The following is a 24336-nucleotide window of genomic DNA, read 5'->3' on the forward strand; positions in this document are numbered from 1 at the left end:
GCGAACCCCACAGCAGCATCAGTTTTTTGAGCCGTCTGTATAAATAGAGAAAGTATTTGCATGAATTTCTTGGTGTTCCAAAAAGATTTGTTTGACAGCATAACCTGGAATTTCATCTTTTTTTAAATCTAATAACTCATGGCATACATGCGGCTTATTCCATTTCCAAAAAGGTGTTGAATTTGGTAAATGGTTCAGGAATCTTAATGGTGGAATATTATATTTCTCTGTATATTTTCAGTCACATAAATGGGTAAAATGACCGTGGTCCAATTCTTTTTGGAATGATGGTATTATTTATAATTCTACTCGGTTTTGATGGGTATCTTAATGTCCGCAAATAGAAGTTGAAACTATATTCGACCCTTCTTTGATCAAGTGAACACAGACCTGTTTCACTATACAGAGAAATAACAGGTGTAGATTCAAATGCACCCGTAGCATATCTCAAACCTGCATTATGAAGAGGATCTAATTTTTCCAATGTAGTGGCAGATGCAGAAGCATATAGATGCGACCCATTATTTTACTCAGTATCAAAGTCTTGTGTAAATAGAGTAAATTACTTCTATCTGAGCCCCACTTGGTATGTGCAAATTTCTTCATTAGATGTACTTTACTACAGGTTTCGCGTAGGTAATTAATGTGAAATTTCCAAGTCATCCGTTGGTCAAAATGCAACCCAAGAAATTTGTATGCGTCACAAAATTAGTTTATCATACAGTAGCAATTTCATTTTTGGTACATTTTTCTTATTTGTAAAAGTAATGGCTACAGTTTTACTTGCCGATATAGTGAATCCATGTGCAGTAGTCCACGATACGATAAGATAAAGATTTTTGTAGTATGATTTGTCCTGTATAAATATCAGTGGATGATCCAAATGACAAAATCATCTACATATAATGAACTCTACACCAGTTGGTAGCTGCTTTGTAATATCATTAATAGCCATGATAAAAAGGGTGGTGCTCAAAACACTACCTTGTGGAACTCCTTCATATTGTGGGTACTACTTAGATAAAATGGACAAACACAAGGACGTCTGTCAACCATAGCTTTGGTAATTATTCGGGCTTTGCAGCAAAAAACAAGACCAAGTTGCTGAAGTTGGGCCTCGTTTCTTGTTATAATGTTCGCTGATACTGCATGTCCATACTTTTTGGAGGAGTATAATGAAGGGCCAACAAATTTGCAACATGGAGGGAGGGATTATTTTAACTGAACCATTCAGTTGGCTCTAATTAGGAATGATTCTAGTTATGGACATCACTTAATAAATTAATGTTCCATTACTTGCAATGCCACTCAAAATGCTCCCTACTACAGTAATAACTTCTTGAAATGACAAATTTTTAATGTTTGTATTTTTCATAGCTAACAAACCTGAGATCTTATAATACGATCATCTTACGCCAGCTGGAAACCAGTCAACAATCAAAGGCTGTAAAGCAAGGAATCTATGGTATTTGGGAACTCGTGCCTATACAAGGTGGAAGCTGGTCACTGACCAGGCAAAGGGCCCAGTGATGTGTCAGTCTCCCCAACCAACCCGCCCCCACACACAAAAAAAAAAAAAAAAAAAAAAAAAAAAAAAAAAGCAGAGGTGGGCCGTAACTTGTTAACTATGAAAAATAGAAATTACGTGGAACAAACCTTCAGTCTTAACAATAGGATAGACTTATACTGGGAGGGAGGTACAAATACTCTAGACCAGCTGAGAGTTTAACCCACCTGACCACCTTTCCTAGAAGACTGAGTTCTGAAGGGGGTCCAATGAATCATTGCATTCCAGGAACAAAAGACAACTCTGCCTGTTCAAGCAGCAATCCAAGCAAGCCACAGGTTTGTCACCACCTCACTCCCTTTGCTAGTGAGGAGCACTTGCTACTGAATAGCAGATATATCTTTCATACAGTAACAACAAAACCACCATCACCCTACTCAACCTGTATCAGACCAGTCCCAGCAAATGATGTGTATTCTTCAAGCAAATGATGTGTATTCTTCAACTAGCCCATAGGGGAATAAAAATAAAAAAAATTAAAAATCTTCAACCCGCAGAGGGGAGGGGCAGCCTATTTGTTCACTCTCTTTTCCACACAATCGCCTTAGATAAGATACAAACTGTCCCACAACAGGCACTGGGCGAGTTACAAAAGTTGTTGGGCACCCACCACTCAGATTTGTCCTTGGACACTTCCCTTCTGGACCAGCCTGTGCTAACAAGGTCTACAGCAACTAGGTTTTAGCTGGCAAGTCCTCTTTAGACAGCATCGCAGTGCTCTGATGGGGCAAACAGGAGCTCGTGGATCATTGTCCACAGTCATCATTGAGTGACAGAATGGAAAAAATCTGTATCATGCAACGAGGGATTCTGGGTCTTAGCCACAAATTACAGGACTAACTCAAAGGCCACAGACCCCAACCCTTGGACACAAAGCTACCAAAATGCTTTTCGAAGCCAAGGCCAACAGGGAAAACAGTTTGGGGGTCAGACACCTGCCTGATGACCAACGTACGGAATCGAATGGAGCTTGAGTGAGACTTCTTAGGACTAGAGAAAGATCCCACAGAGGCGGCTAGAGTTCTCTTGAAGAACAGGACTGTTCAAAACTCCTGAACAAGATTTGCCCGAATGAAGAGATGTCCATACCTTTCAGGTGGAAAAACCAAGCCCAAGATTTTGAGGGGAATTCACTACTCTGATCAGAACTTGACGGATCAGGCAGAGCAAAGGATGCTGCAAGGCATCCTTTGCTAGGGCAAGAGGATCCAGGAACACTGAACAGTGAACCTCCAGCTTCCTGTTGAAATGAGTGGCGAAGAGATCCCCAAACTCGTAAAAGCCTGTCCGTCACGTCCTGATGCAGACACACGATTTGGTTCCGACAACTCAGCTTGTCAGCCACCACATTCCTCTAGCCTGAAATGTACCTGGCAGAGACCTCCCCAGAGTTGTCAATCACCCAAACGGGACACCAAACATCACAGCTTGTTCACATAGGTGACCAGCATGGTGTTGTCCGACATCAGCACAACAGAATGATGCTCTACCCTCCAACAATTACAAATGTCCCAGTGTCAGACTGGGTAAAATCTGTTAAATCATTGATTTACCAGGATTGGAAAGGAGAATGGGCCTCGGTGCCAACAACAAATAAAATTAAAAACATAAAAACTAAAGTATATGCATGGAGGACATCCTCACAGGAGGAAAGATCAAGAGGTGATCCTTGCAAGGCTCCGTATAGGACATACAAGATTCTCTCATGGTCACTTGATGTCAACACCACATGCTGACCCAGTGAAATGTAACAGATGTCAGTACAGCATTTGCTTGAGTGCCCAAATTGGACCAAGCAAAGATCTATTTATCTAAGGAATTCAGAAACGAAAAGTATTCTTGCTGAAAGCAGGGATTTTTTTCAATTAATAACATCATAAATTTAAATAGTCTAATTTTTTTTTCTCTCAGGATTGATCCCCGAGAAGAGTCTACTTGAGACTCGGAGGTCTGGAAAAACTAACCCCCTATTAATAATAACAACTCTCCCGGAGCTCCCAGACCTAGGAAAGCTGCTTTCAACTCCAATGCAGATGTGAAGCAGCTTGTCCTCCACACTCCAGACACCCAAGGCAAGATCTTCCAGATAAGCACCCCAATGGTTGATGGAGGCGACCAGAAACGGGAGAAAGTTTGGAGGGGGTGAACACTGAGGGTCTCCTACCCTGAGATTCTTGTTCAACCACCAACAAAGTCTTCCCTCACCTTTTCTGACAGAGGAACTCTGCCAAGGAGAACCTCCTGCATCAGAAAAGGTATAAGGGGCTTTCTATATATATTAGCCTGTCTAAATGGGCAAAACTGTAACTAAGCCACATGAATTCCACATTCATTATAAAAAAAATTAAAAAAATTTACATCCTAATTAAAATTCACTGTGGGTCAAGATAGTTTAGGGTTTTGGTCCATGTGACCATTTCCTCATGCATATACCAGCAAGTATACTGAAAGAGCAATTTGAAGAATGAACATTAAGTTTATCTAGATCACTGGCTAACATAAGCAGAAAAGTAACTTGTAATCACAAGATGTGGGCCTATTCTATGAAGCCTGCCCCTATTAATATAGACCTTCAAGACAGACTAGTAATTTGGGGAGTTTAGTCCAAAGCTTTGGACTGTTGATGTAAATAATTTGCAATTAAAGAGAATGAAGGATATTGAAAACCAAGGCTCACCATTAAATTTACTGATCAGCATCATCTTTAGCTTTAAGAGCATCTGCCTTCCTTTGGGCAACACGCTCGATACGCCTGTTGCGGGCTTCCTTAGCCTTAGATCTGCGGGCCTCAGCCTGGTCAGCCAACATCTTGGCACGAGCATTGTCTGCTTTCTTCTTGTGAATGTACTCCATAAGTACTCTCTTGTTTTTGAAGACATTACCCTTGACCTGTTAAGGGAGACAAAAGAAAACTTTTTGAAGGAGACAATATAAAACTTGACTTTTCAAAGCTGAAAATTTTTCAAGATTAAAACCACTGGTATTAATTAAGTCAAAGGCCTCATCATTAATGAACTCCTAGAATTTCAAATGCCACACACACAATTCAGAGGCATTAACAATAATCCAACTTATGTCAGGGTCAGGCTTAAACTTCACTTAAATTAGGTAAGAGAACCAGGAGTGACAAAATATACTACAAAGATATTTCTGACAAAATTCATTCAATAAACATGGCAAAATCAACTGTTAAAAACACAGTAACTGCTAAATATTGACTATATTTGCTTAACAGCTTCATTACTATGGGAGCTTTTGCCCTTCAAACTGGCTTACATTCAAACAGTAAATCTTAGTTTAAGCTTGACAGTATTATTATTGTTTGCTTTATGTGCACCTTCAAATGTTCAAATATGGGTAATACTGCAGTTTACTTTTACTTATCAGAATCAGAAGAGAAAAACTCGAGGCTGTACAATTTATTTAAGAAAAAACCTACCATACAGTACTATATCAAAACCTGAGCAATAAGTAATATTGAAGGCATGGTCAATTACTCAAGGGTAAACTAGTCATTAGGTATGAGATCTTACCACCGACATTAAACTTTACCCGAGCTGGTTACACATGTGCTATTACACAAACAACCTTGTTCCTTGGGCTCTTACACATTCACCAGTCTCAAAAGGCACATAAAGTAATGCAATGCTTCACTCAAACTTGGTTTGTAATGGGAACCACTACATCACAATCTTCCCATCCATGCAGTTTTACCATATGCTTCCAAAGGATTATGAGGAAAAAGTGGAAAAAAGTTGAAACCCACCTTCATGTACAGCTCATGATATAAATGTCTGTCGATTTTCTTGTTCTCACGGTACTTCTTCAACATACGACGGAGAACTCTCATACGCCGAATCCAAAGAACCTGGAATGAATTTAACATTTGAGGAACTTGCACTGTGTATACACCTCTCCTACTTAAAATCAAGTACATTACTTATTTTTGTCCTGTCAGTCTTTACCATCTTTAAAACTTTATTTAAAAAAAAGTGTTCAACTCACCTTTTGGGGCATACGTGCATTAGCAGTACCCTTCCTCTTACCGAAACCCATGTGACGACCCTTTCGTCGGGCCTCCTGCTTCTTGCGGCAGCGGGCACGGGAGTGAACATTAGGGGGTTTCTTAATTATAAGACCATCCTTAACTAGCTTTCTGATATTTTGGCCTGCAAAAAAAAAAAAAAAATAAAATAAAATAAATAAATAAAAAATAAATGAATGAATAAAAATCGGAATATTAGGATGATAATACTAATTTCAAATGTCCATAGGTAGGACACTGACATATGCATTACAGACACCAATACAATCTTTTTACATGGATATTTCGAACAGTAACAATACTTACGAGAGTTGGCCTGGCCGATTTCTCCTATTTCATTAGGATCAAGCCAAACTTTCCTCTTGCCACACCTTAATACCTCAGCGGCAAGCCGCTTTTGTACCTTGAGCGAACTGCAATACAAGAAAATTTCAGTTACAAGACTGTATTGAAAATAATTTTTGTTAGTTAAAAAATTTCTTTAATCGGTAGATCTAGGGTACCTATCCGTGGTGGCCCAGACTATGGCAGTTGCAGTTTTTCTATGCAGTTTTACCTACTGAACAAGAATTTTAGGTAATACTTATTCAGGCGACTGTAATTAACAACCAGGGGCCAGTACTAAACACGGCAAAATACATTGGATGCCCCAATCCCTAGTGGATGTCATATCCGCGGTTAAGTTTCTTGCAGGGTAATTCTAAAGAATAGTTCCGCACGAACTGCAAGGAACATAACCGCGGCTACGACATCCACTAGGAATTGAGGCGTCCAATGTATTTCTCCATGTTTAGTACTGGCCCCTGGTGTTTAATTACAGTCGTCCGAAAAAATGTTACTTTAAATTCTTGTTCAGTAAGTAAAATAACATAGGAAAATGTCAATTGCCATAGTCTAGGGCACCACGGATTGCTTCTGTAGAAATACCCACCCTTTCATCTCATGATTTCTACAACACATTCTATCTACATCGTAATTTTGGTAGCTTTTTCATGCCACTCTATAGAGCAATCATTCAGTTGAAAAAAAAAAAAAAAAAAAAAAAAAAAAAAAGTCTCTCCCTTGAACACACACTGCGCTTTGCATCAGAACAAAAATACTATCAGTTTCTTCACAGATCACGTACATGAATGTGCATGACACACCACCTTGTGTCTCAACACACCTTCCTCTCATATCAGTTAACCCTTACTGGACTGGTAAATATATCGATATGCAGCTCATCAGCTGGGTGAACTTTTGAGGTCGGCTAATTTACGAAAAGAAATATCAATGGACAGAAGAAAATATGCAAATTTACAGTGACAAACAAATTCTAAACAATTTTCCTACCTTCTACAAGAAGTTGAAAAATGACTATTTACGGTATTTCTACAGATGCAATCCCCGGTGGCCTAGACTATGGCAATTGACATTTTCGTATGTTATTTTACTTACTGAACAAGAATTTAAAGTAATATTTATTCGGACAATTGTAATTAACCCCTGGGGGCCAGTACTAAACACAGCGAAATACATTGGACGCCCCAATCCCTAGTGGATGTCGTATCCTTGCAGTTCGTGCAGAACTATTCTATAGAATTACTCTGCAAGAAACTTATCCGTGAATACGACATCCACTAGGTATTGGGGCGTCCAATGTATTTCGCCGTGTTTAGTACTGGCCCCTGGGGGTTAATTACAGTCGTCCGAATAAATATTACTGAAAATTCTTGTTCAGTAGGTAAAACTGCATAGAAAAACCACAACTGCCAAAGTCTGGGCTGCCACGGATAGGTACCCTAGATCTACCCTATTTACAACCCCTTGTGGGGCCTCTTTTACAAGACAATCGTAAATTTTACAGACTTTTTTCGGCTCACCTGAAGGTTAGCAACCCTTAATACCTCTCCTGAAGAAAATCGACCCCAATATTTTCCTCCTGAAGAAAAGCGACACCAATATTTTCCACCTGAAGATAAATGACTCCTGCTTGTTGGCGTCTCCAATCTTCAGGTGACCCAAAAACACGCAGCGCAACATTACCTCTTGCCAGAACATACCAAGCTTGCCAAGAATCTTTAAATATGTGGATAAGGCGCGAAGCGCCGTTCCACCACGGCCTTACTGTAACCCCTATTAATTCCTCACCTTAAGAAAAGCTACCCCAGCGTGTGTTGGGGTCACTTCTCTTCAGGTGATCCCTTAATTCTAATACGTAATTTAATTTTAGTTTGTAAAATTATAATTACTCCTCACACAATATCAAAACAGATAAAATCAGTATGAAATTCTTAGCATATTTGCTGAAAAATATTTACATAAAATTACAGAAAACGAAGATTCAGTAATTTTGTTTGTACTTTAACATATTTTTTCTAATATCTCTTTGCAATTTTCTTTGTAAAATTACATTTACACCTGACATACTATCATAAAAGACAAGAACATAAACCTACAGTTACCTCTTGGTATATTTACAAGCAAATTTACAAAAAGACATCATGTGAGAGATGTAATAAACTCCTCCCTTGAAGTTACAATCAGAACTAAAGTCCTGAGATGCTGATCCGTGGTTTTAGCCTGTGCAAGTTGCCATTAGTGAATTTATGGGTGTTGGAAGGATACTGGCACCTCTTTCCTGTCCGATTCTTTCCAAATCAATGACACTTAATATTGTTTATCTATAGGATCAATCCATCCACCACCCCAAACCTGTTATTACTACTCCAGAGGACCAATTCGTCCATTAACCCCTTCAGCACTGGGACGTACACATGTACGTCTTTTACGGTACAGTAATAAAAGACCGGGACGTACGCGTGTACGTCTTTCATCCCTCCTCGAAAAGCAAAGCGTTTTCTTTAGCTTGGATGGTTTCCAAACACAGTATTGTGTACGAGAGAGGTGCTGAAGCTCCACCCACAATTCATTCTAACCAATGAGCGTCCGATGGACGTCGTGACGTCATTTTCATATGGGATATTAGGAGGGGTACTGGCCAACATATACCAGTGCGCCTCAGGCTATTATCTGAGAAGGATGATTACGATTTTGTCCGTAAACCATGTAGATTTGAATTCCAAATCTTTTTCCCCTTTTGATTGCAGTTATTTTATTTTTTTTTTGTTTTTTTTTTTTTTCAGTATCATGTCAGATGATAGTGTTTCAGAGTCAGGGTCTGAGTACCTGCCAAATCTATCAGATGATGATTATAGTGATAATTTTTTAGAGGTTGACAGTGACAACGAGTGTTTGGAAGACATTGAACCTCTTGTCGATGAAGGCTGGCAGTTCATAACTGATCCATCTTGTGACTTGCGCCCAGACCCACCCCCCCTGATTCACGGAGGGTTGGCAATGGGATTCCTGCTTATACACCAGATTTCATCTGCTTACGGTTGATGCATTTTTTTTTCCTTTTTTTGTGTGGTGATGTAATTGACAAATTGTGTGAATGGATGAATGCTCGGCAGAGTAGTACTTTCATTCAACAGGAAAGCGTAAGGTGAAAAGGACTTCTATGGAGGCCTGTTACTTGTGATGAGATGTGTTTTTATAGCTTGCAGATGATAATGGGGTGAATAAACTGCCCCATATGTATATACGTATTGGTAACGAGATGCTGTTGCTTTTTTATCATTATTTATTATTATTATTACTATTATTACTGTTTTATTATTATTATTATTACCAGCTGCCTAAACATTCATTGATGTATATGCTGTTTCTGTATGAAACCTAGGAATAACTGTTTCAGTAAGAAAACTAGTACTGCTATTACCACTACTACTATTTTACTACTACTTTACTACTTTTTCTGCTACTTTATTTCTATTACTTTACTGCTATTTCTACTACTTTATAACAGTTCCTACTTCTGCAATTACTTTTTCTACTAAATATTCCTATTTTTTCCGATATTCTTACTATATTTTTTGTAATTTTTTGACAATGGGGTAAAAAATATTCATTGATATCCATACACACAATGTTTTCACATAAGAATATGAAGGAAAAATATGAATAACATAAAATTTAAAGGGAGCAAGTAATGATTGATACTCGCGGTCGACAGGGGGTCTCATGCGGTATGCAAGCATTAGCAGCAATGTAGCAGGCCAGTGGCGAAGGGGTTAAGGGTTAAAGGGGATAATAAAAATCTGAGCTGTTACAGTAAGTCAACTGCACCGTTTCAATTTAATTTTAATATCGTATGCTACATACATAATTATTCACTCCTGCAACTGTGCTTCATGTATGACACTGTAAATCAACTGGGCATTCAATGTTAAAATCTTACGTTACAGATAGGGGGAAACATCACAACAGGCCAACCCTCATCACGGTAGACGGGTCTTATTCACTCGATATTTAATTGGTGAAACATGAATACAATTGCAACTCTAAGCATACCATTTAAAAGACTGAAGTTTCGTCAACATATTGTGATATATGAAAGCCCCATACGAACTAAAATAAGCATGTGAGCTCTTCGTAAAATATGTTTTCAAGGCAGTTTTGAAATCCAATATGGCGGCTACGTTTTTCATGGACGGTTCTCATCAGTGACGGCCACCATCTTTCCCCAGCCTTCCCAGCACTCATTTGAACAATGTTAGCGTATGTATGTAACGTTTATTGATCTTACTCAAGATTGCAGTTGTAATCAGCACAATAAAACATTTTGTTGCCTATATTAGTGAAAGTATGAAACTTGTTATTCCCGGGGTTATGGTTGGAACTGAATTCATTCTTACCTTGTAATCGGCGGTTTTTATCCTTACTGCCATCACAACTGAAACTCCACAGTGCTTATTTGATTGTTTATTATACACATTTTTGGTCTCAGTTCCACTCCACATTGCACTTTAAACCCGTTGCTGTTCCTGGTTTCTAAGCGCGCGCGCCATAAACACAATTACAAACAGCAGACGACGACAGACGACGAAACTGCAAAGTTTTATTCCCTAAACTGTTTACTTTACTCGTTATTTAGTTTAAATTTACATTGTTATTTAAAAATTTTGATTTAATTCATGTATATTATCCCTTTTTTGCAACAAAATTACCCCGAAAAATTACAGATATTTCTAACGTAGATAAAATCAAATGTTTCTAACGTTTTCGTACATCTGGCTGGCCGAAAACCATAGAGGAACGAATACGGAAAAGTGCATAGAGAAACGACTACGTTTTTTTTTTTTTTTTTTTTTTTTTTTTTTTTTTTGCTTTTTTGTTTTTGCTAGCACTTTTCATTGATTTGCAGTCTTTATTAGTATTTGAATTTCTTAATAATCGTATGCCAGAAATAAATGTAAACCTTTTAATGTTTGCATGCTAAGAATGGCAAAATCATCGTTGCCACATTAGTGGAGGCTTCACACATACGCCGTTCCATTATTATAAACTGTTTCCATGAATTCTAGTTGTCATAGTAATGCAATAATGATAAAATTGCTTTAATATTTATGTATATATACTTCCAATACATAGCCTATTTCACAATTTCAACGTTTTGTTTATAGTCTTATACCCAGTTTGGAGGGTCAATGTTCGTTACTAAAAGTGAATCTGTAACCTCCTTAAGTCGTTCAGTTGACATAGTAAACCTGAGCCATATTTTCAACTCGGCTTGAAATGACCCATATCCGGAGGGTGAGGGGCAAGTGGCCCATCCCTTTGCCCTACGTGATGTACCCATGTTTCGTTATTACTAACTAATATAATATTTATTTACCTGCAATATAAACAGTTGTGCTATGAAAATTTTTTTTAATATTTTTTAAAACTAAATTAGAGCATACATAAACCACACAAATTGTCATAAAAATGAAACATAAATCAAGTGGCTATTATTGTTTAAACATGTCTTCGTGATGAAAATTAGCGCACGCACGGATTCCCTTCCCAACCTCTCAAAATATTTACCCAACACAAACAGCATTCACAAAGGGTCCCCCAACCATGTAGGGTATATAGGAGGTTAATAATTAACAATAAACAACACAACCTCATTCATCAGCAACACTATACGCTATGAGGAGACATGTCTGCCAAATTTTCAAAACAACTTTACACTTGTGTGAACAGACCTTTGAATGGTTTTCGAGACAAACCCTTGAGGCTATAATTATTGGATTATAGGGATTTTCATTTCCAGGTATTTTAATGTCCCTTCCTATTCCGTCCCCCCCCTCTCTCTCTCCTCTCTTCTCTCTCTTCTCTCCCTCCTCTCTCTCTCTCTCTCTCTCTCTCTCTCATTTTTTTAAATTTTACATACCTATGTCCTGCTTAACTATTTTGCGAGCACTAGTAGATGCACCTACATTCATCATTACGACTGAAATTAAAAACTTGAAAGTATTTCAATTAATGCTATACAAGTATGAAATATATTTTCTTGTTCATTTTTCGAAATACGATAAAAGAAACAGAGAGAGAGAGAGAGAGAGAGAGAGAAAAGAGAGAGAGAGAGAGAGAAAGAGAGAGAGAGAGAGAGAGAGGTTTGAGTGGATCAGTGTATAAATATATCGGTCAATGGGCAGGTAACAACCGAGTGAATCGTTAGATATATCCACCAATGTAAACTACTATTATTAGATAGATAGATGGAAAAATCATAGAAAATAGTTTAAAACTGCAACAACTTTCAGAGAGAGAGAAGGGAAGGTAAGGAAGGAAGAAGGACAGGGGTGGCGGTGGAGGTGGGGAGACGGGTAGGTGGAGTGTTTACTGGTGTGTTCCTATCCATTTCTGGATAATGGAGTTTTGGTCTATTAGTACAAGGACAAGTGTAGTTATTCTTTACGATAGTGATTCACGATACCCTTATAAATTACGGCACTGGGGTAATGCACTAAAGAAAAATCTCGTTCTGTTACGAGTGTTCGGTTACAGAAATAGGTATTGCCCAAAAACGTGCTTGCACTGTCTCTGAAACCCATAGTAGACATGCTGCTTAGTTTGTCATCAAGTTTTTATAACCAAGTATTTTTTACAGCTAGCTATTGAATAAATTTTTTCTCAGTCAAAACATATGCCCCTCAATGCTAACTTTCCTCTTTTAACGACCTTTCTGGTCATTGCAAATTCGGCCCCATAATTTCTTATGGTGCGAAAACAGACAGAGGCCCATGGACCGAAAACGATTGCGTCACACTACGGCGATAATCCAGCATGTAAAAACATCTTCATATATCCAAAAAAGTAAATAATAAAGATATATAAGCGCATTACGATTATAACAATTACATGTATAGCTGAAATAACAATCTGCATGAATAACTGGTAAACTGTTCTGCAATGACAGTTGAGTATAGCAATTATTTACAATAGGTACGAAAGTCAAGATGTCGTGACGTCATAATACAGAACTTGAAAGAACGTTCTAATTCAGAAAAATAATTACTTAAATTTGAGTCAGAGTAGAGTTACTTTTTTCAATAACGATATTTCAAATTAATCATCTAAAATATGTAAAATATTGATGTTTTACTACTTATTTAAAAATTAGCCAAGAGCACGCTTCTCGTCATCTTCTACCCAAACAGCTGTTTACGCCTGGCTTGTTGTTGATGAGAAATCGTGTTTCGATTGTTGTGATAAAGTGCTCCAGCGTCTGTGGGTACAAGTGTGCGGATTTATCACAGGAAATGTTAGTTTATTGACACAAGCTACTCCGTAAAACATCGAGATGGCGTCAATCTTCTAAATACTCGAGTTGTAAGAAAAATGTTGAACGCGTTTTGGTGAGATTTGCACTACGTTTGAGACCGTTTTCAGTACCCTCTGTTTAAATCTTAAAATTTGGCCTTAATATGACAATTTGTCCAAAATTGCATTTTTCCTAACTATACAAACCTGAGGTCCTTTTACAATAGGAAGGTACTAGCGGCAGCTGGATAGGTCGTAAGCTTTCGAACAAGGGGTTCGGTAGTTAACTGCTTGTCCGACAGGCGCGCGCGCGCGACTGGTAGGTAAACAAATCACTTTTGCTTTTGGCCCAAGCAAAAACTGCAGAGTGAGGGGTGGCATGAGGTGGGGCTATGTGTAAAAGGACCTCAGGTTTGTATAGTTAGGAAAAATGCAATTTTGGACAAATTGTCATTTGTTCCGACACGGCATACAAACCTTCGGTCCTTTTACAATAGGAAGACTCACTTCTTGGTGGGTGGAATCTGAGTCTTTTGTGAACAGACTGGTGTTCGCCCAACCTTGGAAGCCTCCCTGGTCGTAAGAGCGAGGAGGGATCCAAGCCTCTGTCCGATTGATCGGGGTGTGCACCGCAGGATCAATGGTCAGACCTCTGGACCAAGTACTAAGAGAGAGCAAGCGTATCTCTTCGTACCAGCAAACAAGCAACAAGTTCCTATTTGCAAGAGGCAACAACGTTATGGTTTGTCTCTTGTTGGCATCCACTTCCCCCCCCTTGTAGGAGGAAGTGGTGGATATTCGCTCCCATCCCTAGTGAAGGGATAGGATGGGGCTCTGTCGAGTAGCTCACCGGCATCTCGTCCTTATCCAGCAAGGTAATGACCGTATCCCTCTACCCCACAGTAGGGGAGGGGTAGAAAAGATAGGAAGAGAAGCCAGTCACTCTCTCATTCACTTATCTATTCTTACAGTCACACCAGGACTCGATGCTGTTTCAGCTGCTAGGGTCTGGGTTAGCTACACAACGTGTTGAGCAGCCACAGGGTCCTAAGGAAAACGATCCAAGGACCTGTGGGCAATATCCAAAAGGTAGAAGGAGGTGCCAGTGTCTGGTTGTACCAGACCCCTGCCTTCAGCCTGCGCCACGGAGAAGTTCTTGTGTAACTCGAGGGAGTGTACTTCTAGGTCATCTTGGTGCTGACGAAGAGTCTCAACACTCCGCCTGGGATGTCGAGTTTCTTCAGAAAGCGCGGTCGCGCTTTCACAGACAAAGCAGCATCTCCTTCGCATCGAAGGCGGTGAAGTCCATTAGGGGGGGGACTGTGAAGGACTCTAACCGATCGTCAGGAACCGAAGGGTTCAGAGTCTTCGCTACGAATTCGGTACGAAATCGAGCGTCACGAATCCCCATCCCCTGGATGCTTGACTTCGCAGGCAAAGTCATGCAATTACCTCAGAGGAAAAAGAAGGGAATTGTCGAATGACCTATCCCTCTTCTCGACTTCGGTGATGTCCTGTACCCATACTGGTCTATCCGTCTGCAGCGAAGTTGTTGTTCTCGGGGTAGTGGATAGGACACCGACACTCAATGTTGGGTGTCGATGGTATGGGTACTGTGACAAGCCGTTAGGACGAAGAAAAGATTGTTATGGAACAACCGAACTAAGTCCACAGCGAAGTTCGTAACAGACTTGGGCGCTCTGACAGCTGCCTACTGACTGCGTTCGGTAGGAGGCAAGTGTCCAAGCCCCCCCGAGCAAGTCACGTGACCTTCGCCTTAACAGGGTTATGCCAAGAGACTAAACAAATAATTTGTTCGTCACCGATGCCAGAAGGCAAGGTGATGACTCCTAAAGGCTTAAGGATGCCCAACAGGCGAAAGTCAAATTGCCTTCTAGAGACCGCGGTCCTTGATGGCAATATATCTCATAGTATAGTTGATTCTCGGGTAAGGAGAAACAACACTATGTGACGTTGAAGACGAAGGTGTACAGAAAATGCAACCTACGTCTTCACAGCTGAACCGAGAGAGGGATTCTCAGATTCTGAACCTGTGCTACAAAGACTGAGAAACGCTAACCGCTATTGATTGCTGTCCGGTGAGGACCGTAGTTGCAATAAAAAAAGCGGAGCGCTTCCAGTAATGAAGACAGGGAACTACTGCCTGAAGAAACTGCTTCTCATGGGCTGAACATTTGGAAGTAGAGCTGTCAGGTCGGTAGAGTAGGCTTTATGTCTTCTGACATATCTGTTAATTCGGGGCGAGCAAATGAAATTGCCCACCTACGAATACGAGATATTTTGAAGACAACTCAGATGTCTGCAAAAATCATTCGCATTATCGCAGTGCGATGCAGCGGTTGACTAGTACGACTTCTGTTACCGTAACCCGTGCGGTAAACAGAAAGATGACAGAGTCCAAGAGATCTCTGTTGAAAATTCTCGCAATGTCGAAGGCGATGAAATCGAGCGGTCACAGCAGTAGATGGTCCTTCATTATTGCGAGAATCCCCGTTAATCAGAGACCTAAGTCCATGATTGTTGGGCAGAGATACGGTTCGGTAGTCAATCCAACCAGGGGAGAGAGAGACGTAACCGACCGTGGCATCTCAGAGACCTAGCTGATACTGAGCCGCTATCAGGCAGTTCAATACGCAGTAGCTCCTCGGTGACTCGTCATCCTGAGTTGCCAGGTAATCCATTTATTCCCAGCGAAGGAATGCGTTCGGGTAGAACCATCGAGCATAAAGAATACGCTCGAGCAATTATATTTAACCGAAACGGATTTCGGTAAATACAAAAGCTGATTTTGGTGTTGTCATGACAATACCAAGTATCTAAAATCGAAACTGATAACTGCTGGGAGTTGCAGGCAACCCCGAGTTGCAGTTCGATTAAGATACAATTCGTCTCGGTCACAAACCGTAGAGTTAACTACGGTATGCGCCTACCCCACGGACAATTCAACTGTTAAAGAATCATGTCGCGAGGGTAATATACGTAGTATATTTGTAGGTTCTGTACCACGACCTCCATCCTAAATTCTTTTCCCCTCGAGGAATGATAATAAGGATTGGAGATCGACCAGCCTTCGTTCTCTTATTCAAGAGAGTGAAGGAGAAGTCTTTCCCAAAGGAAAGCTTCAATGGTGAACAGAATACCGAAGACGATAGTTCAAGCCAAACTGGAAGTTCCCTGTCCGTTCTTCTCTATTCCAGGTTAAGCGCCTACTGTGAGATACTCTTCTTTCAGCAGCGGTCTTCTTCAAATGCTAGAAATTACAGGAATTCGAGCATAAGCGAGGTTCCCGATTATCGTGTAACAATTATCGGGGATTCTCGCTCACTTTGGACCGTGGTCTCGCCTGAGTGTTTGGAGATCGTAAAACTCGAACACTCTGAGTGCGCTAGAAATTCCGTAGAATTCTAAAGCACTCTGCGAAACCCCCCACCACCGAATTCGTCAGACGATATCGGCTGGTGGTCCTCTCGATTCCCGTAGAAATCGAGAAAGGGGCGGAGGATCCCTCCTCAATGACCGGGGCTTACGTCAGGTAGGACCCGAAGGTCCCCCCGGTAGCGCAGCCCCTAAACGTGGGATCTTACAGAGAAATCTCTGTAGGATCCCTCCCCTTTCCCTCGTAGCCGTAAGCAGAGAGGGAATGGGGGAGGATTGGATGGTACTGGCTCGCCTTCCCAGCGGATCTAGCAGTTGGAGAAGAAAAGGAGCAGCCATCGCCTTACGGCGATGGCCTCTCAGAGCCTGGGAAAACGTATCGTCAGGAGGAAAAAAGAAACGTTTTCCCGAGGGAGGGTTACGAATCATACTGTAGGTAATGTGTCTGCCGCCACTGTGAACGTCGTCTGGGGGGGCTGATCGACACCTGACAGTAGAGAGCCGATACCGCTCCGACTCATTCCAGTCCTCGTCGAGGTCGAAACCTCAGGAGGACCGAAGGGGTATTTAAATACGGTGTCCGAAGACACGTATAAACGCCTCTGTCGCAGTAGAGGAGGTGAAGTAGCTTGTTCGACCGTCCAGAACTGAGAGAGCCTTCTTGTCCGGAGACGAGAGACTACCTGGTTCAACACAGTCGGCAAGCTCCGATCGCGGCCGACCCACCGTCGATTTGGGTTCCCTCTCGGGCCCAAAACGACTCGAGCCGAGACATGGCTCTGCTGTGGGGAGCGGCGATCCTTCCCCGAGGTCATTGTGCTGACGAATCAGCGCCGTAACCTCGGCAAAGTTCCTTCTGGGTCTCGGAAGTCACAGCATCTTGCAGAGTGGGACCGTTAAGCCCTTCGAACGAGAGCATATTCCGAGAACCTTCCTCTAAGAAGGGGGAACAGCGACAGCCCTCTCGGTCTTCCCCATCCACTTGCGCATACGCCCTGGCCGGTCCAAGAACCGTGCCTGGCACGGAGGGCGTTGTGGTGGGATCATAGAGGGGCGCACCCCTCACGATCACTCCTCAATACCTCGCTCCTCCCGGTGTAACCCGAGGTGGTTGAAGGTACGGGAGAGGCAGACCTGACGCTCCCTCGTTGCTCGCTGGCAGAACCAGCAGGCTTGGAGGGCTGCAGGCGATCGTAACAAACCGCGGTGGCGATCGAGCTAGCTGCAGGCCTGGTCGAACCGTCTCGCTGTGGAGAACGGCTGGACTGAGCACAGCGGCCCCGATCTCGAGTGTCAGAAGAGCGCTGGTGCTGGTTGCCGTACCCAGAATCGCTGCTCTGTGAGAGCGACGGTCAGGCGACCTGCAGGCTCCACTGTCACAGTGAGACCGGTGCTTGTCCTCACGGCACGTCACGTCGCTGGTTCCAGCCGTGGCTGGCAACCGCGAACGGGAGGACCTCTTCCCAGCCTCAGCCCGTGGCCGGTCGTGGACCGTCACGTCCCCGGGTAGCCAGCTGTTCGCCGCGAGAGCGAGAGCTGGTCTGGTGAGAGTCCGCGTAAGCGGCTGTCACCAGTCCTTCCGCCCCGTGCCGTGAACCTGACGCTGAGCGGGACTCAGAGGTCTGTGCTGGCTGCACGGTTCGACTGGTAGGCGACCGTACACTCGGTACCTCCCCGCGAACGAGAGGCCCGAGACGGACCCTGATGCAGTGGCAGCACCACTGACACCAGGCGAGGAAGTACCGGTGTTAGCCAGGTACCCCTCTGGGTCCCCGTAGTCTTCTCCCTTGCAAGGAAGAAGAGACCCGGGCCCCCGCTCCCGAAGAGCAGGAGGACCAGCGGAAGGAACCCTCCCGTCCCACCGAGGTGAGACGGGTCCCGAGAAGCTCCCGAGGAAGCTTCTTAGGAGGGAGGAGGCGACCTTCTTCTTTCTCGGCTGTAAAGCCTTAGAAGTCGAAGGGGAAGAGGCGGCGGCCGACGACGATGAAGAAGATGAAGACGACGACCACCGACACCTTCCTCCTCTTCTTCGTCAGCTTCCTCAGGACAGACGTAAGATCTGCTATCCAGGGCGGAGCCGGGCTGCTGTAGCCGAAGCCACAGGGCCCGGACGCACCTGTACAGACAGACCAAAGTCTGGGGTAGTACCACCACGAACAGGGACGACATCAGCAGGTATGGGCATCTCAGGAACAGCAGGCACGGCCAGCACATCATCGGTAGGGACAGCCAGCGCAGCAACGGCAGGAACAGCCAGTGCAGCAACGGCAGGGACAGCCAGCGCAGCAACTGCATCCCAGAATCGGTCAGGTACGGCAGGCAGCACCGGAAACACAGGAAGTGGAGCAGCAGGCCAGCAACATCCTGGTACCGGCGGCAGGTCCAGGGGCGAGTTCTAGGGCAGCGGAAGTGTGGTCGCTGCAGCGCGGCAACCACGAGCGGCGGCAGGCACGCCCCCCTCTCGGTACGGCGAACGGCACTTCACAGCGGCTGTAGGCAAGACTGAAACCACGTGAGGCGAGTACACCAGGTGAGGAGGGACGTCGTCACCTGGTTGCGTGGTCACCACTCCATGGGTGACCGCAGTAGGCCCAGACATAGAACCGCAGCCCCTGGACACCAGCACGCTCTGCAATTGGAAGGACGCCCATACCTCACCAAGGTCCACGCTCGTGGCAGTAGCACCTGCGGAAATAATAGTAGTAGCGATTAATTGTGGGGAAATCCCCTCGTGCGGGGGTTTGATCCCTCCCGAACGAGTGGAAGACCCCTAATACAATTGTACATCGGGCACCGAGCGCCCTCCCCCGCCCCGCGCTCGACGGATCGGGCGAGAGAAGAACGCCGATAACCTCCCCCCCCCCCCCCAAGGGGAAGAGCCATCTGTGGGAACTGAGCGGGGGGGGGTCTCGTTCCCCACCCCCGCACAGTACCCATGTACGCAACAACAAATAAGAGCCCAGAGCAATCGTGCCATCGGCACGAATACAAGGCATAAGGATCAATTCCCTGACTGAGCGGAACTTGAACCAAATAATATTGATGCAATCAATAATAAGGAACAAAATGAAAATGCATCTTGCAAAACGATTCACTTCACAATGAATAAGGGCTCGGATCGAGCGCATTTGTTGCGCCCTCGTACCGAGCGCAAGGGTGAAAGGTTCCATTCCTTACCTTTATGGATCAAGGTTTCTGGAAACCTTGATCCATAATGAATTGATGCAATCACAAATATATGAAAATGAAAAGACTACTGCGCTTGCGATTCACTTCATACAAATAAAAAGGGGAAGGATCAATTCCCGTGAATAGCGGAACATTGATCCCAGTCAACAAAGCAATCTCAATAAAAAAAAAAATGAAAATGAAAAAGAACTGCACTTGCGATTTCACTTCATTCAAAATAAAAAGGGGGAAGGATCAATCTCCGGGTAAGCTCGGAAACTGATCCAAAATGAGTATTGCTACAATAAAAAAAAAAAAATATATGAAAATGAAAAAGAATACTGTACTTGCGATTCCACTTTCATACTGAATAAGTTTCCGTGCCGAGCGCATTCGTTCGGCAACGGGCATACAGGTCAAAAAAAATATAAATGAAAAGAGCACTTACTTACGATTTTCATCTACACATTTCCAACCCAATATACGCTCGGAGCGAGCGCTCCCGCCCTCGGCACCGAGCATACACAATACGAGGATCATTCTGGGAAAATGAATTCCCGCAATTACGCCCTTCAGTCCCGGCACTCGGGTAATCGGAGGGCGTTGTGAAGCCAAGATCCTTTAATTCACAATTGAATTCAATGAAATGATTGTACTTACAATTCAGTTTCACTAGATACATAGAAAAAAAAGAAAAACACAATCATGCGAAAGCAAACGACGATGAAGCGGGCAGAGAGCGATGATACACGTCCACACGCCCAGCAGGGGCCGAAGCAAAAGTGATTTGATTTGTTTTACCTACCAGTCGCCGCTGAGCGCGCGCCTGTCGGACAAGCAGTTAACTACCGAACCCCTTGTTCGAAAGCTTACGACCTATCCAGCTGCCGCTAGTACCTTCCTATTGTAAAAGGACCGAAGGTTTGTATGCCGTGTCGGAACAATTCTAACTTTGGAGAAAAATACTTACTTCGAAAGGAGAGTAGAGGTCTTTAGCTCCGTTTCTCACCAACAACAAGTCGCGACTGATGCCCACTCGGGTGTCAGGAAGCGTTATAATTGTACTTTTTCGGAGGGTGGCTTGCATTGATGGTAGGTGGCCTGCTTGGCCTGCTGTGATGTTCTACCCTATATACCGAGAGGACTTGGGTTCTGTTGAAGAAAAAACCTAACTCTTGCCAGAATGCTGTGTCCTGGAACTAACCAAACCCTACCTACAGCACCAGGCCCTGACCTGAAGCCCCCAAAAGTTACACTGAACATAGGAAGCATGCACTAAGCTTCCCCTTGGAGGTAGTGAGAGTATAACTTAATAGTTGCATGGTCTAGTTCCCGCCAGTCGCCATCCTGGGACAAGTTATCGCCTTTTTGGAGGGTCCATCCGTCCAGGTCAGGGAACATTACCCTAAGTTAGGTTAGGTAAATAGGATAAGTCTAGGTACGAAGATCCTGTCCCAGTCGATGACTGGTAGGCATCAGGGCATGCAACTAGTGTAGAGTTTTACTGTGATAGTGCCTGCTACTGCCATTCTCAAGCCTACCTATTCAATACCTTTACTGGACAGATACAAGGACCTATGCTGTTTTATTAATATAATTTAGTGAATAAACAATAAAGAATAGGGTACACATAATACAGTATAATTGAGATAAGAGAAATTCAGCCTCTTAGGTAAATGATTGGGCCGCAACATACGTTATTTCAACGTGCCATCATCACACCAGGATCGTGGTCCCTATAAACACAGACACATCTACACTCCTATCAACAAGACCTCTTAAACTACGAAATAATGGCATATTTCCAATTAAACAGGGGATAATGAAGGTATAACCATGCACAAGGCTAAGTTACCGGCCAAGAAGTTTTCTACAATTTTACCTAAAACCCCTAAAAAGTAGATGAGTGGCACCATGTTAATGTTTGCCAATTACTTTTGAAAACAAACTGGCCATTTCCTATTAAATCTGGAACTAATTTGTACTAAACATTGGTAGCATTTCCTTTACATCAGTGGTGATGTGATCGCTTTTGGGATGTGGCAGGGGGGAAAATGTAGCAAAATTTTCAGAATGCCAGTTCGCTGGAAATTTATGAGGTAAACATCTCAATAAGGTAATAAATTACTTAATGTATTATGAATTCATGATAATTATAAGTACTCATTATATTAGAAACAAAACAAACCAATTACCGAGAAAAATTTCAATGCTTTTGCTGCTAACATATTTTTTTGCATTATCCTATGTTATAAATATATAGTACAGTGTAATATATATTACATAGGGTAAACACCTGGGCAGCCACCTTCCCAAAAATTACTTGAATCCTCTGTCATGACCTCCCATGAGCATCAGTCAAGAATTGTGGCCCATCCAGGCAACACACCGAGACCTCTAAACTTCCCTTGAACTTTTAACTAGAGTTTTCTCCTAATTACAAAACAATGGCATAATTTCTAATTAAACAGACGTTAGCAAAGGTCTAGCCTTGGACAGTGCTATTTACCACCATTACACTCAAAATTTTTACTTAAAATATTAAGGTTGGACATGCATTATCTGTCTGAGGAAAGCAGGATTAATAGGGTAAAAAACTGCATGGTACAGGGGTGGACCATGTACGATCAATGTGTACAACCCCAAGAAAAGTACATTATAACGCGTCCTGACACCGGAGTAGAGGTCTTTAGCTCCGTTTCTCACCAACAAGTCGCGTCTGATGCCCATCTCCGATGTCAGGACGCGTTATAATGTACTTTTTTGGGGGTTGTACACATTAATCGTACATGGTCCACCCCTGTACCATGCAGTTTTTTACCCAAATAATGACAAATATTTCATAGTGGAGTATTCTTGATGAAATGGGTGTTTGGTAGCAAAGCAGATTGGTGATGAAATGGAGTGTACCCCTTGGGAAGTCATATTGGATTCAAAATTGCCTTGAACACTTATTTTACAGACTTCACATGCTCATTTTAGTTCATATGGCAGTTTCCTATAGCTTATGATGTTACTGAAGCTTCAATTTTTCTAGAAGTTTGCTTAAAATTTTATTTTTATTTTGTTTCACCAATTAAATATAATGAAAATGCAAATGTTCAGCATTCAAATATATGCTGCCTGATCTTTTACCCTATGTTGCATAAACAACAACCGCCAACCACCCGCCCCCAACCCCAATAGTTTCTTGCCAAGGTTTCCTGTAGCATTACCAGGCCAGTTATAGAAGAACGACAGGACGGAGTGAGTGCATATCTGTGGACCGCCGCTTTCGTTAATGTGTGCAGTCAGTAAGAACGTGGTGGAACGGCGCTTGGCACCTTATCTGCATATCTAAATATTCTTGGCACGCTGGTTTGGGGTAGTTTACATATCTGCGGACAGTCCTTTTTGTATGTAGAGGCTAATTCTCTGTAAACCCTGAGACTAACACATGTAGCAAAACAATACCTATTGCCAGAACTAACGAGCTTGCCAAGAATATTTAAATATGAATGTGGATAAGGCGTGAAGCGCCCTTCTGCCACTTTCTTACTGACAGCAGACAAACATTTTCACTGTTAACATCTAGTTTATCAGTAATGTCTGTTAGGTCAACCACAAAATCGTTACAATTAGGGTAAAAAACCACATGGTACAGGGGTGAACCATGTACGATCAATGTGTACAACCCCCAAAAAAGTAAATTATAACGCGTCCTAACATCGGAGATGGGCATCAGACGCGACTTCTTGTAGGTGAGAAAAGGAGCTAAAGACCTCTACTCCGGTGTCAGGACGCGTTATAATGTACTTTTCTTGGGGTTGTACACATTGATCCTACATGGTCCACCCCTGTACCATGCGGTTTTTTACCCTATAATGTTACCCATCTCAATTCCAAATCTGCAGTATGCATGTATAGATAATTTCAGATTTATTCCCACGAAAATCTGTCCGTAGATATGTAGCGGCTCTCTCGTTTGTTCTCGCAAGACATATCGTTTTGCTGCGCACGCTAGCCTCAGGGGTAAAATCAGCTGGGTACTTTGAATGGAGGGGTTGTTTACACTTTACCGGGCCAGTTGCTCCCTACTTTGTTTGTTGTTGTTTTGGTATCGCGACACCCAAATCCATCCGCCATGGTAAGTAGCCTTACTGTAACCCCTGTGGTTAGCGCGCGCAGCGCAACATTACCTCTTGCCAGAACATGTCGTGCCTGCCAAGAATCTTTAAATGTGCGGATAAGGCGCGAAGCGCCGTTCCGCCACGGCCTTACTGACAGCACACATAAATTGATCGTCGCGGATATGTAGTCGCTCCCTACTTTGTTTGTTTGTTGTTTTGGTATCGCCGCCATATTGGTTTTGGTGTTCTTCCGCCGATTTCGGTCGGCGGTCGAGTGGGCCCGCTAATCTGTAAGTGCTCGAATGGAGCTGTAACTGCATACCGCGGATATGGCAACCTACCCCGACAGGACTACTGCAAACGGAAGTTAGTCCATAGTCCTCCAATGTCTGACGTTCCTTGGGAGAGTCCAAGGG

At 42.9% G+C, this 24336-nt stretch overlaps 2 protein-coding genes across 2 annotated transcripts in view; one reads left to right on the plus strand and one right to left on the minus strand.

The window, feature by feature from the left end:
• Positions 1 to 24336, plus strand: part of LOC135213006 (large ribosomal subunit protein eL19-like) — a 59222-nt gene that overhangs the window by 19634 nt on the left and 15252 nt on the right.
• LOC135213007 (large ribosomal subunit protein eL19-like) lies at positions 4241 to 6074 on the minus strand. The gene is made up of 4 exons (XM_064246786.1): positions 5919 to 6074; positions 5573 to 5736; positions 5334 to 5435; positions 4241 to 4456 (listed from the first exon to the last, which is right to left on the minus strand). The coding sequence occupies exons 2-4, from the start codon at positions 5621 to 5623 to the stop codon at positions 4253 to 4255; spliced, it is 357 nt and encodes a 118-aa protein (XP_064102856.1). The 5' UTR covers positions 5624 to 5736; positions 5919 to 6074; the 3' UTR covers positions 4241 to 4252.

This window comes from Macrobrachium nipponense, chromosome 42 (genome assembly GCF_015104395.2).
Source record: "Macrobrachium nipponense isolate FS-2020 chromosome 42, ASM1510439v2, whole genome shotgun sequence".
Lineage (NCBI taxonomy): Eukaryota > Metazoa > Arthropoda > Malacostraca > Decapoda > Palaemonidae > Macrobrachium > Macrobrachium nipponense.

Coding starts and splice junctions, on each gene's coding strand:
- LOC135213007 (XM_064246786.1), bottom strand. CDS start 5,623: ATGGGTTTCGGTAAGAGGAAGGGTACTGCTAATGCACGTATGCCCCAA. Junction 5,436..5,572: donor ATGCACGTATGCCCCAAAAG/GTGAGTTGAACA, acceptor AATTCATTCCAG/GTTCTTTGGATTCGGCGTAT. Junction 4,457..5,333: donor ATCATGAGCTGTACATGAAG/GTGGGTTTCAAC, acceptor CTCCCTTAACAG/GTCAAGGGTAATGTCTTCAA.